The following is a 19325-nucleotide window of genomic DNA, read 5'->3' on the forward strand; positions in this document are numbered from 1 at the left end:
GTTTCCATTTGCAACTGATGTTTCAACTTTCAGTGAGTACATCTTTTGGTATTCATTTTAACAACAGCAGAACTGTTTGAGGATGCTTCTGTCACTTCGTCATCTTCCCAACTTGCAGCCATCTGTGTCAAGTGCTCCTTATCACTAGTCATGAAGACTGTGCTGTTCCTCTTGACCAATGTGATGGCAACTTGAATGATGCCCAGAAACCACAGCATCACTCCTCTCCCCTCTGCTGTCTGTTATAAGGATGCTTGTCATCGCATTTGGGCTTTGTCCAGGTAGTTCAGGATGATCTCTATTCAAGTTCCTTAACTACATATGCAAGGAACCTTCTTCCAAATAAGGTAACATTCACAGAGTCTGGGTGTTAGCATGTGGACTTTTTTTGGGGGGGGCACCATTCAACCCATTACAGCCCGTCCTCTGGTCCTCAAATTCTTACTTGTCCCACATTCCCCAAAGTCTTAACATCCCAGCACCCCCCTAAATCTTTTTTTTTTTTTTGCATTTTTCTGAAGCTGGAAACGGGGAGAGACAGTCAGACAGACTCCCGCATGCGCCCGACCGGGATCCACCCAGCACGCCCACCAGGGGCGACGCTCTGCCCACCAGGGGGCGATGCTCTGCCCCTCCAGGGCGTCGCTCTGTCGCGACCAGAGCCACTCCAGAGCCTGGGGCAGAGGCCAAGGAGCCATGCCCAGCGCCCGGACCATCCTTGTTCCAATGGAGCCTCGCAACGGGAGGAGAAGAGAGAGACAGAGAGGAAGGAGAGGGGGAGGGGTGGAGAAGCAGATGGGCGCTTCTCCTGTGTGCCCTGGCCGGGAATCGAACCCGGGACTCCTGCACGCCAGGCCGACGCTCTACCACTGAGCCAACCGGCCAGGGCAACATCCCCCCAAATCTTAACACTTTATAGCATCAACTCCAAGTCCAAGATCTCATCTAAGTATCATCAGCTTAGAAAGCCCTAGATCTTATTATATAAATCACCTAAGTAGGGTATGGATGGGTTGAGACTCTGGGTATAATACATCCTAGGCCAAACTTTCTTTCCATCTGTGAATCTGTAAAATTAGAAAACAAGTTATCTGTTTCCCAGATACAATTGCAGATTAGGCATAAGATAGACATTCCCATTTCAAAAGAGGGAAATTGCAAGGAATAAAGGCTTCGCTGGTCTCAAGCAAGTTTGAAATTCAGCATGGCTATTCCATTAGGTTTCAAGGTGTCTGAGGGTAGAATGCTGGTGTAGTGGTCATTGCAGTGAGAGGGTCTTTGAAACCAAAAAATGATGTAGGGAACTCTATACATTATAATACAATTTATTATAAGGTAAGTTCTTTACAGGGATAGGATTGGAATGGACAGGTGACTCAGCAGTCTGTGCAGATATTTTTTGCTATCAGACTGCTTTTACACTACATTTAAAAATATTTGATTGATTTTAGAAATAGGAGAGAGAGAGAGAGAAAGAGAGAGAGAAAGGCAGTGGGGAAGGAGCAGGAAGTATCAACTCATAGTAGTTGCTTCCTGTATGTGCCTTGACCAGGCAAGCCTGGTATTTTGAACTGGCAACCTCAGCATTCTAGGTTGACGCTTTTTCTACTGCACCATCACAGGTCAGACTAGACTACATTTTTTATAGTATAGCTTAGGTACTAATGATTGACAAGACAAACAGACAAAGAATGCATTATATGCCAGGAACATATGTGCCTCCTGGTGGTCTTGTGATAGATGACTGCTTAGAATTGACACTAACACCAGTTTGACATTCATCTCAGTTCCCATGCCATTTTGGCCATTATTGACAAGAATCTTTCTAGCTACATTGTGTAGGTTTAAGAAATACAAGTAATCATTAACTTTAAGGCTTTAGAATGATGGTTGAGAACAGCGAAGTTCGTCAGAGTTCATAGCATGAAAAACTTGAATAGAAAAGAAATCGGCCTGACCAGGCAGTGGCACAGTGGATAGAGCATCGGACTGGGATGCAGAAGGACCCCGAGGTCGCCAGCTTGAGCACGGGCTCAACTGGTTTGAGCAAAGCTCACTAGCTTGGACCCAGGGTCACTGACTATAGCAAGGGGTTACTCCGTCTGCTGAAGGCCTGTGGTCAAGGCACATATGAGAGGGCAGTCAATGAGCAACTAAGGTGTTGCAACGAAAAACTGATGATTGATGCTTCTCATCTCTCTCTGTTCCTGTCTGTCTGTCCCTATCTATCCCTCTCTCTGACTCTCTCTCTGTCTCTGTAAAAAAAAAAAAAGAAATTAGGGACACAAAGATGGAGTCAGTTTTGTTCATAACTACATCTGTACACAGGCCTGAATATAATTCTTTGTGGATGCTCTGCCCTCTGGGCCTATGGTGGCTCCATCTTCTGGACCTGTGGCAACACTTTTATACCCTGTACAGTACTGCCTACTGCTCCATTGACCTCTACATCTGGGCCTGCATTTTCATCCTCTGACTCTGCCTTTGAAGTCATTCTTCCTTTTTTATTTTTGCAATGTAGCATGTGTGTACAGCTAGGTAGTTCTATCAGACAGTTTCCTACCTGTAAAATCTTAGAAGCCTGATAGCCTTCTCTCATTTTGTCCTGTATCTGTCCCTTTCAGTTCAAGCTTGCAGTGTTCCTGCACATAAAACATTCTCAAAAGCCTATGGCTCTTCTGTGTAGGTCCCCATTAGACAAGAGATCTTTACTGGATAATCTCATCTCTATTCCTAGATGGTTTCAGTGGGTCTATGAGTCATGCCTAACTCTTCAGGGAAAGATTGTCTAGCCACACTCTTGGCTTTCTCTCCCTAGCACTAGTTCCTAACAGTGGATTTTCTAATTTTAGCATTCTTTACTATATGGGTAGGCCAAGAATATCCCAAATCATCAAGTGTTGGTTCCTTTTTGTTTAACAGTTCCTTACCCAATACGTTTCTTTTGTCTTACCTTTTACTATAAGCAGCAAGGCAAAACCAGGTTACCTCTCAGCTAAATATCCAAGTACAGGCCCTGGCCGGTTGGCTCAGCGGTAGAGCGTCGGCCTAGTGTGCGGAGGACCCGGGTTCGATTCCGGCCAGGGCACACAGGAGAAGCGCCCATTTGCTTCTCCACCCCTCCGCCGCGCTTTCCCTCTCTGTCTCTCTCTTCCCCTCCCGCAGCCAAGGCTCCGTTGGAGCAAAGATGGCCCGGGCGCTGGGGATGGCTCTGTGGCCTCTGCCCCAGGCGCTAGAGTGGCTCTGGTCGCAACATGGCGACGCCCAGGATGGGCAGAGCATCACCCCCTGGTGGGCAGAGCGTCGCCCCTGGTGGGCGTGCCGGGTGGATCCCGGTCGGGCGCATGCGGGAGTCTGTCTGGCTGTCTCTCCCTGTTTCCAGCTTCAGAAAAATGAAAAAAAAAAAAAAATAAATAAATAAATATCCAAGTACATTCCTTTTATGTTCTATTTTCCACACAACCAAAGAACACAATTCTATCAAGTTTTTTTGCCACTATTTAACAAGGATAATCTTTCGTCCAGTTTCCAATAACATGTTCCTTATTTTCATCTGAAATCTCACTTAGAAGCACATTCGATGTTCATATTTTAAAAATAATTTTAAAAATTGATTTTAGAGGGAGAAGGAAGGCAGAGAGACAGGGAGAGAGAGAGATAGAGAGAGAAACATCAATTTGTTGTTCCATTTATTTATGCATTCATTTGTTGCTTCTTGTATATGCCCTGACTGGTGATCGAACTTGCAACACTCTAACTACCCGTCCAGGGCTAATGTTCATATTAACATTCTGGTCATGATACACATATTCTCTAGGAACCATAGAAGCTTCCTGTCTTTCTCAATTCCACTTGAGCCCTCTGTAGTGTTCCTTTTCTTTGAGAGAGAGAGAGAGACAGGGAAGGAGAAAGAGAAGCATCAACTTGTAGTTGATTTCACTTTAGTTGTGCATTGATTGCTTCTCTTATGTTTCTTTTTAAAAAAATTTATTGATTTTAGAGAGAGAGACACACACAGAGACAGAGACAGAAGTGATGTGTTTCCATATGTGCCCTGATCGAGGATCGAACTGGCAACCTTTGTGCATTGAGACGATACTGTAACCAAATGAGATATCTTGTTTCTTGACCGGGAATTGGACCTTGGGCTCAAGCAAAACAAGTATCCCCTTGCCCAAGCCAGCAACCCTGAGGTTTTGAACTGGCAACCTCAGCAATCCATGTTGAGATTTTATTCACTGCACCACCACCAGTCAAACTGTAGCAGTGCCTTAAATTTTTATTTTATTTTATTTATTTTAGAAAGAGAGGAAGAGAGAGAGAATAAGAGACAGAAACATCAATCCATTTCTGTATGTGCCCTTACTGGGTATTGAACCAGCAACCTTTGTGTATTGGGGAGATGCTCTAACCAACTGAGCTATCTGGTCAGAGCTGTAGCTGTGCCTGTAATGCATATATTTCTTCCAACAGTCTCTTCAAAGCAATCTAGGCTTTTTCTGTCACATGCCTCAAATTCTTCCAGCATCTACAAAACATCCCAAGCCAAAATCACTTCCATATTTTTAGGTATTTATTACAGTAATACCACACATCCCAATAAAATTTGTGTTAGTTTCCTGGTCTGCCATAACTAATGACCAAAAACTTGGCTTTAAACAATAAAAATTTATTCTCTCATAGTTCTGGAGGCCAGAAGTCTGAAATCAAGGTATTGGCTGAGCCATGACCCTTCAGAAGGCTCTAGGGGAGAATTCTCACTTACCTCTTCTAGCTTTTAGTGGTTTGAAGTGTTCTTTGGCTTGTGGTTATATCACTACCTGCAGCTTTAGGCATCCACTGGGGGTCTCAGAACATATTCCCCATGGATAAGGGCCGGGAGAATGCTTTATGTATAACCTATTGATGACAGCCAAAAACTTGCTTGTTGTCTTCATAGTATTTGTTCCCCTATTTGTCTCCCCCACTAATGTACCAACAGGTTTGCTCTGAAGAAAATTTGTGTATAGCTGCACATGCTTCTGTGGCCACTGACCCTCTGCAGTTCATGCTTCAGGACCTACAGGAACTCCATCTTGTCCCACAGGCCTAATTGAGTCTTCAAAAAGCTGTTTCACCATTCTATCAAGCCAGCTGCTTTGGATGGTGAGGACCATTGTAAGACAAGGGAATTCCATGAGCTTGGACTCATTGCTGCACTTCATTTGCTGTGAAGTAAATTTCTTCCAAAACTCACTTCAGAAGCAGTGCTGTGTGGGAATACCATGGTGGTAGATGAGGCATTCTCTAAGGCCACAGATGGCAGTTTTGGCAGAAGCATTTTGTGCACGGAAGGCAAATCCATATTCAGAGTAACTGTCTATTCCAGTAAGAACAATGTGCCCTTCCATGATGGAAGTGGTCCCATGGAACCAACCTGCTACCAGATAGCAGGCTAATCACCCTGGGGAATGGTGCCATATCAGGAGCTCAGTGTTGTTCTTTGCTGCTGGCAAGTTAAGCACCCTACTGTAGCCAGGTCAGCCTTGGTGCCTGGAAGTCCATACTGCTAAATCCATGCATAGCCTCTAGCCCTGTCTCCATGCTCATTTTTGTTATAAGCCTACTGGGTTCCCATATATATATATTTTTTGACAGAGACAGAGAGAGAGTCAGAGAGAGGGACAGACAGACAGGAAGGGAGAGTGATGAGAAGCATCAATTCGTCGTTGCAGCCCCTTAGTTTTGCAGTGATTGCTTTCTCATATGAGCCTTGACTGGGGGGGGCTACTGCAGAGTAAGTGACCCCTTGCTCAAGCCAGCAACCTTGGGCTCAATCCAGCGACCTTTGGACTCAAGCCAGTGACCATGGGATCATGTCTATGATCCCATGCTCAAGCCAGCATTCCGTCGCTCAAGCTGGGGAGCCCGCACTCAAACTGGAGACCTTGGGGTTTCAAACCTGGGTCCTCTGCATCCCAGGCTGATGCTCTATCCACTGCGCCACCTTCTGGTCAGGTTGGTGGTTACCTTTGAGTTAATACTTTTTGTAGTACCCTTAGTTGACCCATTTTTCTTTCTTTTTATTTACTTATTTGTTTATACACATTGTATATATTTACCAGTTACCCTATTTCCTTCAAGACTGAGGAATGGACAAAAAGGGGGGAATTTTAACAGAATGGAATGTTCACTCCATCTTGTTCGAGCCTGCTTTGTGCCCATGGACTTCAAGGTAATAGTTTTTGTTCAGTCTCACATAGAGAAATGCTAATCATTAGAGAAATTCTGCCTGTGGCTTGAGTTTTACAAAAACAGCTCCTTTACAAAAGAGAAGCCTGAAGTCTATAGTTTCTTTTTTTTTTTAAGTAGAGAAAATAGTAGAAAAAAATTGAAGTCTGTACTTTCTTTTTTTTTTTTATAATTTTATTTTTTTAATGGGGTGACATCAATAAATCAGGATACATATATTCAAAGATAACAAGTCCAAGTTATCTTGTCGTTCAATTATGTTGCATACCCACCACCCAAAGTCAGATTGTCCTCTGTCACCTTCTATCTTGTTTTCTTTGTGCCCCTCCCCACCCCCTATCCCTCTCCCATTCCCCCCTCCCCCCTGTAACCACCACACTCTTATCAATGTCTCTTAGTTTCACTATTATGTCCCACCTACGTATGGAATAATACAGTTCCTGGTTTTTTCTGATTTACTTATTTCGCTTCGTATCATGTTATCAAGATCCCACCATTTTGCTGTAAATGTTCCGATGTCATCATTTCTTATGGCTGAGTAGTATTCCATAGTGTATATGTGCCACATCTTCTTTATCCAGTCATCTATTGATGGGCTTTTTGGTTGTTTCCATGTCCTGGCCACTGTGAACAATGCTGCAATAAACATGGGGCTGCATGTGTCTTTACGTATCAATGTTTCTGAGTTTTTGGGATATATACCCAGTAGAGGGATTGCTGGGTCATAAGGTAGTTCTATTTTCAGTTTTTGGAGGAACCACCATACTTTCTTCCATAATGGTTGTAGTACTTTACATTCCCACCAACAGTGTATGAGGGTTCCTTTTTCTCCACAGCCTCTCCAACATTTGCTATTACCTGACTTGCTAATAACAGCTAATTGAACAGGTGTGAGGTGGTATCTCATTGCCGTTTTGATTTGCATTTCTCTAATAGCTAAAGAAGATGAGCATTTTTTCATATATCTGTTGGCCATTTGTATTTCTTCCTGGGAGAAGTGTCTATTCATATTCTCTTCCCATTTTTTTATTGGATTGTTTGTTTGTTGTTGAGTTTTATGAGTTCTTTGTATATTTTGGATATTAGGCCCTTATCTGAGCTGTTGTTTGAAAAAATCATTTCCCATTTAGTTGGCTTTCTGTTTATTTTGTTATCAGTTTCTCTTGCTGAGCAAAAACTTCTTAGTCTGATGTAGTCCCATTCATTAATTTTTGCCTTCACTTCTCTTGCCATTGGAGTCAAATTCATAAAATGCTCTTTAAAACCCAGGTCCATGAGTTGAGTACCTATGTCTTCTTCTATGTACTTAATTGTTTCAGGTCTTATGTTTAGATCTTTGATCCATTTTGAGTTAATTTTTGTACAGGGGGAGAGACTGTAGTCCAGTTTCATTCTTTTGCATGTGGCTTTCCAGTTTTCCCAGCACCATTTATTGAAGAAGCTTTCTTTTCTCCATTGTGTGTTGTTGGCCCCTTTATCAAAAATTATTTGACTATATATATGTGGTTTTATTTCTGGACTTTCTATTCTGTTCCATTGGTCTGAGTGTCTATTTTTCTGCCAATACCATGCTGTTTTGATTGTAGTGGCCCTATAATAGAGTTTGAAGTCAGGTATTGTTATGCCCCCAGCTTCATTCTTTTTCTTTAGGATTGCTTTGGCTATTCGGGGTTTTTTATAGTTCCATATAAATCTGATGATTTTTTGCTCTATTTCTTTAAAAAATGTCATTGGAAGTTTGATGGGAATTGCATTAAATTTGTATATTGCTTTGGGTAATATAGCCATCTTGATTATATTTATTCTTCCTAGCCAAGAACAAGGTATATTCTTCCATCTCATTATATCTTTTTCGATTTCCCTTAACAATGGTTTATAGTTTTCATTATATAAGTCCTTTACATTCTTTGTTATGTTTATTCCTAAATATTTTATTTTTTTTTGTTGCAATCGTGAAGGGGATTATTCTTTTGAGTTCCTTCTCAGTTGTTTCATTGTTGGCATATAGAAAGGCTATTGACTTCTGTATGTTAATTTTGTATCCTGCTACCGAAGTCTGTACTTTCTTAAGATGGATTTGAGGTACCACTAGGGCTGCCATCTTCTCTCTTGGCACCTTCTTGATCAATAAACCGTTCCTTACTCCCCTCCCCAAATTATATATATTTAAGGTTTACAGCATGATGATTTGATATGTATATACATAGTGAAATGATTACTATTGTCAATATAATTAAGGTATCTCCACATACCCTTTTATTGTGTGATGGATACACCTGAAACTACTCTTTTAGCATATTTCTATTGTTCAATACAGTTGTTATTAAACATTGTCATCGTATCTGTACATTAGATCTCTAGACTTATTAATTCTACATAACTGTAACTTTGTCCCCTTTGACCAACATCTCCCCATTTTCCCCATACCTGGTAACCAGCATTCTATCCTCTCCTTTTATAAGTTTGATTATTTATTTATTTATTTATTCATTTTAGAGAGGAGAGAAAGAGGGAGGGAGAGAGAGAGAGAGAGAGAGAGAGAGAGAGAGAGAAAGGGGGGAGGAGCAGGAAGCATCAACTCCTATATGTGCCTTGACCAGACAAGTGCAGGGTTTCAAACTGGCGACCTCAGCGTTCCAGGTCGATACTTTATCCACTGCGCCACCACAGGCCAGGCAAATTGATTTTTTTTAAAAAATTGATTTTAGAGGGAAAGGGTAAGGGAGGGAAGATGGGAGGTAAGAGAGAGAGAGAGAGAGAGAGAGAGAGAGAGAGAGAAACATTGATTTGTTGTTCCACTTATGCATTCATTGGTGGATTCTTGTATGTGCCCTGAGCAGGGATTGAACCTGCAATCTTGATGTATTGAGATTATGCTCTATTGAGTTACCCAGCCAAAGGCTAAATTTGATTGTTTTTTTTAAGGTTCCACATGTAAGTGGGATCATACAGTGCTTGTCTTTCTCTGCTTTAGTTCACTTAGCATAATGCCCTCAAGGTCCGTCCACGTTATTGCAAATGGCAGGATTTCTTTCTTTCTCACAGCTGAATAATATTCCATTGTGATATACCACATCTTTTTTAAATTTTTAAGAAAGCTTACTGATTTTCAGAGAGAAAGAAAGGGAGAGAGGAAGGGAAAGACAGAAACATCAGTTGGTTCCTGTATGTTCCCTGACTGGGGATTGAACATGCAACATTTGAACATCAGGACGTGCTCTAACCAACCAAGCTATCGGGCCAGGGCTTTAGGTTTTTTTTTTAAGTTTTAAAAAGTTTATTGTATATGCCACATCATTTTTTTTTAAAGAAACATTTATTTTCCCTGGCTGGATAGCTCCGTTAGTTAGAGCATTGTCCAGAAGCACAGAGGTTGCTGGTTTGATCCTGGTCAGGGCACATACAGGAACAGATTGATGTTCCTGTCTGTCTCTCTCTCTCTCCCTTCCTCTCCCACTAAAGTCAATAAATAAAAAATTTTAAAAAGATACATTTATTCAGCATCGTGATCAGCACCATGGGGACAAAAAAAAAAAATCTACATTGAAATCCTTTGTTGAAATGCTTTACACTTTTCACAGAACAGAAGCTAAAATAACATGTTAAACAATTAGTTACAAATACAGTCCTCAAGCTTTTTGCCCATTCACATGAATAGGGTGAAAAACATGTCTTTGTAGAAGCTAGGCCACCACTGTGCTTGGCAAGTCACAAATCTCTTGTAAGCTGTAGCTTCCCTGTCGTTTCTCTGGCTCTCCTCCTGCTAAGCTTTGTTTCCTGGCAGTAACTAAAACTTCTGCCACTTCTCCTGCTGCTACTGAAATTGGAAAAGTATTAGCCTCCACCACCCTAGGAGCCAGAGCTTCTGCCTCCAAAGTTTCTTCCTTTCATGGGTCCAAAATTTGAAGATTGACTGTTGTAATTGCCAAAATCATTGTAGCTTCCTCTACCTCTAGAATTGCTTCCATCATTACCATATCCGTTATAGCCATCCCATTGTCACATATCCCCCACCAGCACAACTGTCCCCAAAGCCACCTCTACCACTGAAGTTTCCTCCATGACTGAAGTTGTCATTCCCACCAAAACCACGTCCACAATCATCTTCGAAGTTTCCAGGACCACTTTGACCTCTTTGACCAGATGAAGCACTGGCCATCTGTTGCTTAGATAAAGCATTCCTTACTTCACAGTTGTGGCCATTCACAGTATGGTATTTCTTTTTTATTTTTTTTACAGACAGAGAGAGAGAGACAGGGTCAGACAGACAGGAACAGAGAGATGAGAAGCATCAATCATTCGTTTTTCGTTGCGCATTGCAACACCTTAATTGTTCATTGATTGCTTTCTCATACGTGCCTTGACCGCAGGCCTTCAGCAGACCGAGTAACCCCTTGCTCGAGCCGGTGAGCTTTTGCTTAAACCAGATGAGCCCACGCTCAAGCTGGCGACCTCGAGGTCCCGAACCTGAGTCTTCCGCATCCCAGTCCGACGCTCTATCCACTGCGTCACCGCCCAGTCAGGACACAGTATGGCATTTCCGAATGACAGTCTTCCCTACAGAATCTTGATCATCAAAGGTTATAAAAGTAAAGCCTCTCTTTTGCCACTGCCTTGGTTAGTCATGATTTCAATCACTTCACTTTTTCCATAGTGTTCAAAATAACCTCTTCAGTGTCTTCTTTAGTACCACCAACAGAAATCTTTTCCACAGTGAAGTGAGCACCAGGTCTTTGAGAATCTTCTCTTGAGACAGCCCTCTTTGGTTCCACAACTCTTCCATCTACCTTGTCTGGCCTTGCACTTGTGGCTGCATCGACCTCCTCCACGGTGGCATGGGTAGCAAACCCAAAGCTTCTGGAGCACTTGGTGTTTGCATCTCTCATCACCACACAGCCTGAGGTTTCCCCGTGCTCAGAATGGCTCCTCATTCTCTCATTGTTTGTTTCAAATCTCAAAATTCCAATAGAGAGCTCCCACAGCTGTCTGGCTCTTTGGGAGACCGACGTAGATATGATGATTGCAAGAGGGAGGACTTGAACAATGCTTATTTGGTGGTGTCTGCTGGCAGAAAGGAGTGATTTAATGAATGTATCTTATACTACATCTATATCATCCAATTATCTTTCAACAGACACTTAAGTTATTTCAATGTCTTGGCTGTTGGGAATAATGTTCCTGTGAACATGGGAATACAGATAGTTCTTCAGTATAGTGATTTCATTTTCTTTGGGTATATAACCAGAAGTAGGATTGCTGGATCATATGGTGGTTCTATTTTTAATTTTTTGAAGAACCTCCATGTTGTTTTCCTCTTTTATAAAAAAAAAAAAAAAAAAGAGAGGAAGGGAGGCAGAGACAGACTCCCGCATGTGCCCCAATGGGATCCACCCAGCATGCCCCCTGCCAGGTGATGCTCTGCCCATCTGAAGCAGTTGCTTGTTGCTCAGCAACAGAGCTATTTTTAATACCTGAGGTGGAGGCTCCAGGAGCCATCCTCAGCCTCAGCACCCAGGCCAACTCGCTCAAACAAATTGAGCCATGGCTGCAGGAGGGGATAGGAGAGAAGGGGTGGATAAGCAGATGGTTGCTTCTTCTGTGTGATCTGACTGGGAATCAAACCTGGGACCCTGTACCAGTGAGCCAACTGGTCAGGACCCATATTGTTTTCCATAATGGCTATATCAATTGACTTTTCTATTAATCTTTTACCATCTAATTTGGCTCTCATCTGTTACCTATACAGCAGTCTATGATCTTATTCAGCTTTCTCCTTTCTCATCTCCCACTTCTTGGGAGATGAGAAAAATGAGTACATGTTCTTTTCCAGAACCTGTAATGTTATATATCGTCCTTCAACCCATGACTCCAGCCTTATTTTAGTCTTAGCTTTACAATTAAATATATGAAACACTCACTGTCAGTTCTTTTGCTAAAATTTTCCTGTTCATCATTTTTGGTTGGATGAAAGTCATTGTTTAGCATTGTACTGTCCAAAAAGACTTTCTGCAATAATAGGAATGTTCTGTATCTATAATGTCTAGTTCTGTAACTAGCGATATGTACAAATGTGCCTAGTTTGACTGAGGAACTGAATTTTAAATTGTATCTCGTTTTAACTCATGAAAATGTAAATTTAAATGATCACATGTGGCTAATGGCTACCATATTGGCTAGCACAGCTCTAATAAATTCCTTAGGTAGGGCACATGTGAGCTAACACATTCCTAACCTTTTTTCTAAAAGCCTTGAACCTTGAAGGGTACCTTGGCTGGATATAATTTCCTTTGCTTGTACTTTCTTTAAGGGTTTTTTTTGTTTGTTTTTTTACAGAGACAGAGGGATAGACAGGGACAGACAGACAGGAACCTCTGGAGAGATGAGAAGCATCAATCATTCGTTTTTCGTTGCGACACCTTAGTTCATTGATTGATTTCTCATATGTCCCTTGACCGCGGGCCTTCAGCAGACCGAGTAACCCCTTGCTCGAACCAGCGACCTTGGGTCCAAGCTGGTGAGCTTTTGCTCTAAGCATATGAGCTCGCACTCAAGCTGGCGACCTTGGGGTCTCGAACCTGGGTCCTTCCTCATCCCAGTCCGACGCTCTATCCACTGTGCCACCACCTGGTCAGGTTCTTTAAGGTTTTTGAAAATGCTGTTCTAGCATTGCTTTGCTTTGTATGTTTTTGAGAAATTGATGTCATTCTAATTCCTTTGCCTTGTAAGTTATTTCATCTTTTTGCCTGGAAGCCCTGAGGAATTTAATAGTTTTAATAAAGCTATCAGATTCTGATAGTTTTGTTAGGATATATCTCAGAGTGGATTGTTCCAGGTCAGTTTTCCTTGGCACCCTTTAATTGTATTGAGGTTTGTTTTGTAATCCAGGATATGGTCTAGGTTGGCAAATATTTCATGTGTACTTAAAGAAACTGTTAATCTTTCTATTTTTGAGTGGAAAGTTTTGCAAAGTCAATTGGTTGATCAGAAGTATTCAGTTTTCCTATACCCTTCTTAATTTTCTATTATTTCTTTTAATTACTAAGAGGTCTTGAAAGTTGGAACCCATAATTACAGATATGCCCACTTTTCTTATTGGTTCTTTTAGTTTTGCTCGTGTATTTTGAAGCTATATTATTAGGGCAATCTTCCCCATACTTCTGTTCCCAGGAATCTTATTTCTTTTTCTTTTCTTCTTTTTTTTGTATTTTTCTGAAGCTGGAAACGGGGAGAGACAATCAGACAGACTCCCGCATGCGCTCCACCGGGATCCACCCGGCACGCCCACCAGGGGCGATGCTCTGCCTCTCCGGGGCGTCGCTCTGCCGAGACCAGAGCCACTCCAGTGCCTGGGGCAGAGGCCAAGGAGCCATCCCCAGCGCCCGGGCCATCTTTGCTCCAATGGAGCCTTGGCTGCGGGAGGGGAAGAGAGAGACAGAGAGGAAGGAGGGGGGGTGGAGAAGCAAATGGGCACTTCTCCTATGTGCCCTGGCCGGGAATCGAACCCGGGTCCCCCGCACGCCAGGCTGACGCTCTACCGCTGAGCCAACTGGCCAGGGCCGGAATCTTCTTTCTTGGTCCTCTGGCTAGAGTCTACCAAACCACGCTAGACCGTTTAAGGCTTTAGTCTTACTACTCTGGCATTCCCTTTCTTAGCCAGGTTAGCCCTTGGGGCTAAGTAGTGAGAGGTTAGAAAGAAGGCAGTGGTGATCGTTCCCACTCTCCCTCAGAGTTTGAGGTGCCTTCTGCTGCATGGTTGCAGCTTTGGCACTGGGGCTTACTTTGGGGCAAGACTGCAGGAGAATTAGAAAAGGATTTCTCTTATTTTCTCTGCCACACAGGGGCCCTTTTTCAGTCTTCATGTCATATTGGTGTCCCCACTGATTCTGTATTTGGTGCTTATTTTAAGCTCTGTTCTCTCTTAGCCACCCAATTTATTCTTGTGGCTTCAGCTAGTACTGAAATACTATTGCTTCCCAGTCCTTGCTCTATCTCAGCATTCTCTTGTGAGCTCCAGATTCAATCATAGTTTCCCTTTTTGCTAACCTGTGGTCTCTCTTGTTTTGTTAATCTCAATATATGACACCAACCTCTCCCCACTTGCTCATCCTAGGAGTAATGTCTTCCTTTCTCCAACTTGACACTTCTTCTGTATAATTTATAGATATAGATATAGATATAAATATAAATATAAATGTAAATATAAATATAAACATAAATACATTGTGGGAAGGTCAGCAAATATCCTGATGGTGTAGGGGGTTAAGTATTTTGGACACTGATGATCTATAGAAAGAAAGTTGAAAATCCCTCCACTATCTGGCCCTCAAATGTCTCTATAACCCAGCAATTTTCAACCTTTTTCACCTCATGGTACACATAAGTACTGAAATTCTGTGACACACCAAAAAAAAATTATTTTGCCAATCTGACAAAAAAAACCCCACATAATTTTGATTCATTCATACTGGGCAGCTATTGTTGTGTTGGCTGTTGTCATTTTATTTTATTTGACAACCTAAGGGAAAAGAAGTCAGTGCCCTTGACTAAAAATCAGGTATTGCATATTTTAAAAATTCTTTTTTTTTTTCCCCCTGAAGCTGGAAACGGGGAGAGACAGTCAGACAGACTCCCGCATGCGCCCCACCGGGATCCACCCGGCACGCCCACCAGGAGGCGATGCTCTGCCCCTCCGAGGCATCGCTCTGCCGCGACCAGAGCCACTCTAGCACCTGGGGCAGAGGCCAAGGAGTCATCCCCAGCGCCTGGGCCATCTTTGATACAATGGAGCCTTGGCTGCGGGAGGGGAAGAGAGAGAGACAGAGAGGAAGGAGGGGGAGTGGAGAAGCAGATGGGCGTCTCTCCTGTGTGCCCTGGCCGGGAATCGAACCCAGGACTTCTGCACGCCAGGCCGACGCTCTACCACTGAGCCAACCGGCCAGGGCTCTTGCATCACACCACTGTGCCATGGCATACTGGTTGAAAATCGTTGTGATAGCCTTTTATCTCATCACAGCCTAAAACACTATTTTCCTATCATACTGTGCTATATGTAGTTCTATAACTCATCATGTGTGTTTCTTATCTTCCTGCTTTTTCTTATGCTATTGCCCCATATTTATGAGGGAAATAATATTCTTATTTAAGGATTCAAAGTGCTACCTCAACCAAGTGAAGTTCAGTCTGCTGACACAGCAGAATCTGGTTCCCTCCCTTGTGAAAGCCCATTGCCCCCTGTACCCATGTTCAGCATAGCTCCTGTAACCCCTCACCACAGGGATGTGTTCATGTACAGGCATCCTTACTGGGGCATGAGCTCCTCGAGAACAGACACTCCCTTTTTTTCCTTTTTGTTTCCCCAACAACTAGGTCAGGTCCAAGTACGTAGTGTTGACTCAGTATTTAGTCTTTTCTTCATGAATTGATAAAGTAGCACAGATGCAAGGCTGTTATGGGTCTTCCCCACCCCCAAAGTATAATATCAAGCAAGACAAAGTCATGTGTTCAGTGTAGTTTTTCTAGTCAATTCTCAATAGTGCTCTCTTGAGAGAATTAGTTCCCAAACATCTTTTCCATGTGTCCCATTCTGATCATTGCAGATTGTTGTTACAGGGATCTGTGTCTTTTGAGGACGTGGCTGTGGATTTTACCCAACAGGTGTGGCACAGACTGAACACAGCTCAGAGGACCATGCACAAGGATGTAATGCTGGAGAACTACAGCATCTTGGCATCTGTGGGTGAGAATTATTGTCCATGTAACTCCTGGTAGCATGTGTTCATTTTCCGTTTTTGGTAGCTGAAATGCATATAGCCTTTGTAGAGTTTAATAATACTTTAGTTTTAGATTTGAGGGTCACAGATAATTGATCAGTTTGGGGTACCAGGAAGAGTATGTGCGTCCTCACTTTCCCTGATGAAAGGTTTAAATGGGCCCCCTTCCTTCCTTGTGCAGCTCATGAAGATGCACCTTCCTCCTCCATCAGAGACCCTAAAGCTCAGACAACTTGGCCCACGTCCTGTGCCATTTCCCATTAACAGGCCTCTGCGTGGCCAAACCAGAGATGATCTTCAAGTTGGAGCAAGGAGAAGAGCTGTGGGTATTAGAGGAGTAATCCTCAGGCCATGGTTCCCCAGGTGAGTGAGCAAGAACTGTACATGTCGATAACAGGGGAGATAAAAGTCCAAGAATTCAGGTCTAAGGTTATCTCTCAGCAGTATTTTTCAGAAATCTTTCTTTACAGGCCCTTATTCTCTGAAAATGACTGGAGGAAAGAAGGTCTGTAAGCTTCAGGTGTGTAAATCACACATCCCAATATCATGTCACACTTAAGTGCTCTCTCCTATTTTATCTTGATTTTTATGGTTATTTACCACTCTTATCTATCCTGCCTGCCTCATCTTAGACACTTATCCTTAGCTTGTCTCTCTCTATTATTTTTCAATGCCTTCCTTCTCTCTTTTGCCTTGGATGCCTTCTGTTGTAGGCATTCATTCACACCTTCATAAGTGTCAACTATAGGTTGGTCATGTTTTCAGGAGTGAGGATCTGGCAGTGAATAAATGAATACCTCTGCTCTCCTGGAGCATGCATTCTCCATGAGGGAAAGAGACCAGAAGTAAACAAACACATAATTTTTGGTAGTGAAAAGAAAATCAATGCAAGATAAGAGGGATAGACAATGATGGGTTGTGTCCTTTTAGAGAATGTGGTCAGGGAAGACTTTTTGGTGAGGTTAACATCATTGCAACAACATCACTGAAGGGAGAGAGATGGAGCCATGAAGATTTTGAATATTTTGGGCCCAGTGATCAGTAAGTGCCAAGCCTGGTCTGAGTGATATATACTAGTAATAGCAAAGAGGCCAGTATGGCTTAAGTGTAAGTGGTGAGAGTGGTAAGAGGTGATATCAGAAAGTTAGCTGGGCTCCAAATTATGCACAGTTTTATAGGCTATGTTAAGCACTTTAATTTTATACTGTGACAAGGAAAGTTGTTGGGTTTTGAGTGAAAGAGTGATATGATCCAATTTGTTTTAAAAGGGTCACTCTCCCTCCTATCTGGCAACAATTTTATTGAGTGTAATGCCCTCAGGCATGATAATAACCTTCTTCAGTATCAGAATATTCAAACTTTGGATCAAACTCTTGAATATAATGGCTATAGGAAAGTCTTCTATAAGAAAACAGGCTTTGTTGGACATACAAAAACACACAGAGGATATAAAAACTTTGAATGTCATGAATGTGGGATAACTTACCGCAGAAAATCAAACCTAATTGAACATCTGAGAATACACACAGGGGAGAGACCCTGTAAGTGTAATGACTGTGCAAAAACCTTTAGTGCAAGATCATTCCTCATTGCTCATCATAAAACTCACACAGGAGAGAAGCCCTTTGCATGTAATGAATGTGGGAAATCTTTTGATAGGAAGTCACAATTCATTCTACATCAGAGAACACACATAGGAGAGAGACCCTATGAATGTACTGAATGTAAGAAAACCTTTTCTGAGAAGGCAACCCTCACAATTCATCAGAGAACTCACACAGGGGAGAAACCTTATGAATGTGGTGACTGTGGGAAAAACTTCCGTGCAAAGAAATCTCTAAATCAACACCGGAGAACTCACACAGGTGAGAAACCCTATAAATGTGAGGAATATGGGAAATTCTTTATTTTTTAAAAAATATTTATTTATTTTTTTACAGAGACAGAGAGAGAGTCAGAGAGAGGGATAGACAGGAACGAAGAGATGAGAAGCATCAATCATTAGTTTTTCATTGTGCTTGCTACACCTTAGTTGTTCATTGATTGCTTTCTCATATGTGCCTTGACTGTGGGCCTTCAGCAAATCGAGTAATCCCTTGCTTGAGCCAGCAACCTTGGGTCCAAGCTGGTGAGCTTTTGCTCAAACCAGAAGAGCCCGCACTCAAGCTGACAACTTCGGGGTCTCGAACCTGGGTCCTTCCACATCCCAGTTTGACGCACTAACCACTGCGTCACTACCTGGTCAGTCTGGAATGTGGGAAATTCTTTAGAATGAAGACGACTCTCAATAATCATCAGCGAACTCACACAGGTGAAAAGCCCTATCAATGTAATGAATGTGGGAAATCTTTCAGGGTGCATTCATCTCTTGGGATACATCAGCGAATTCACACAGGAGAAAAACCTTATGAATGTAATAAATGTGGTAACGCTTTCTATGTTAAAGCACGCCTCATTGAACATCAGAGAAGGCATTCAGGAGAGAAACCCTATGAATGTAGTGAATGTGGAAAAATCTTTAGTATGAGGAAATCTCTTTGTCAACACCAGAAAACTCACACAGGAGAGAAACCTTATCAATGCAGTGAATGTGGAAATGCCTTTTATTTGAAAGTACGCCTCATTGAACATCAGTGAATTCACACAGGAGAGAGACCCTTTGAATGTGAAGAATGTGGGAAAGCCTTCTGCCGTAAAGCACACCTCACAGAACATCAGCTAACTCACTTAGGTTGGCACTAGCCTTATGCTAAGGAGAAAGCTTCTCTGTGAAGGCTCTCCTTGCCATTTGATCAAGTCATTTGGACCATCTGATCACCAGGTCACACAGAGTGCACCTATAACAATTTGGCTCCTACATTGGTGTGAAAATACGTCCTGATCCCCTTGGGAGATAGATCATTGTTTTTATTTCATTTGGATTTCCTTAATTAGTGGTGAAGTTGAACATCTTTCTCTCTGTTGATCGGCTATTTCTTCTATAGAAATATGATGTTGGCTATTTCTTCTATAGAAAACCAATGTTGATTGATTTTTCTTCTGTGCATTGACTGTTCATATCCTTTTGTTCATTGTTTTCTAATGGGCAGTTTATCTTTTACTTCTTGGTTTAAATTTTTTTTTTAAATATATGAGACAATAAAAGTTCTTTTTTCGGTTATGTGTGTTGCAAAGACTTTCTCACTGTGCCTGGTTCTTCTCTTTTGTTAACTCTTTTCTACTGCTCAGTTTTTATGTTATAATATTGTCAGTTTCAAGGTGATCATATTCTTCTATACTTTCCTCTGAAGTTAAAGTTTTCCTTTCAACATTAAAAATTTTAAT

The 19325-nt window shown here is 42.1% G+C and overlaps 1 protein-coding gene and 1 pseudogene across 1 annotated transcript; one reads left to right on the plus strand and one right to left on the minus strand.

Annotated features, from left to right (window-relative positions):
- Positions 1-10065: 10065 nt before the first annotated feature.
- On the minus strand, positions 10066-15527 carry LOC136317744 (heterogeneous nuclear ribonucleoprotein A1-like; annotated as a pseudogene).
- A 139-nt stretch (positions 15528-15666) lies between these two features.
- Positions 15667-18743, plus strand: ZNF157 (zinc finger protein 157). The gene is given in 5 exon segments (XM_066250499.1): positions 15667-15701; positions 15828-15967; positions 16269-16364; positions 17270-17903; positions 18248-18743. Coding segments are annotated over 5 exon segments (1401 nt in total).
- The last annotated feature ends 582 nt before the right edge of the window (positions 18744-19325 follow it).

The sequence above is a fragment of the Saccopteryx bilineata genome, chromosome X (assembly GCF_036850765.1).
Source record: "Saccopteryx bilineata isolate mSacBil1 chromosome X, mSacBil1_pri_phased_curated, whole genome shotgun sequence".
Classification (NCBI taxonomy): Eukaryota; Metazoa; Chordata; class Mammalia; order Chiroptera; family Emballonuridae; genus Saccopteryx; species Saccopteryx bilineata.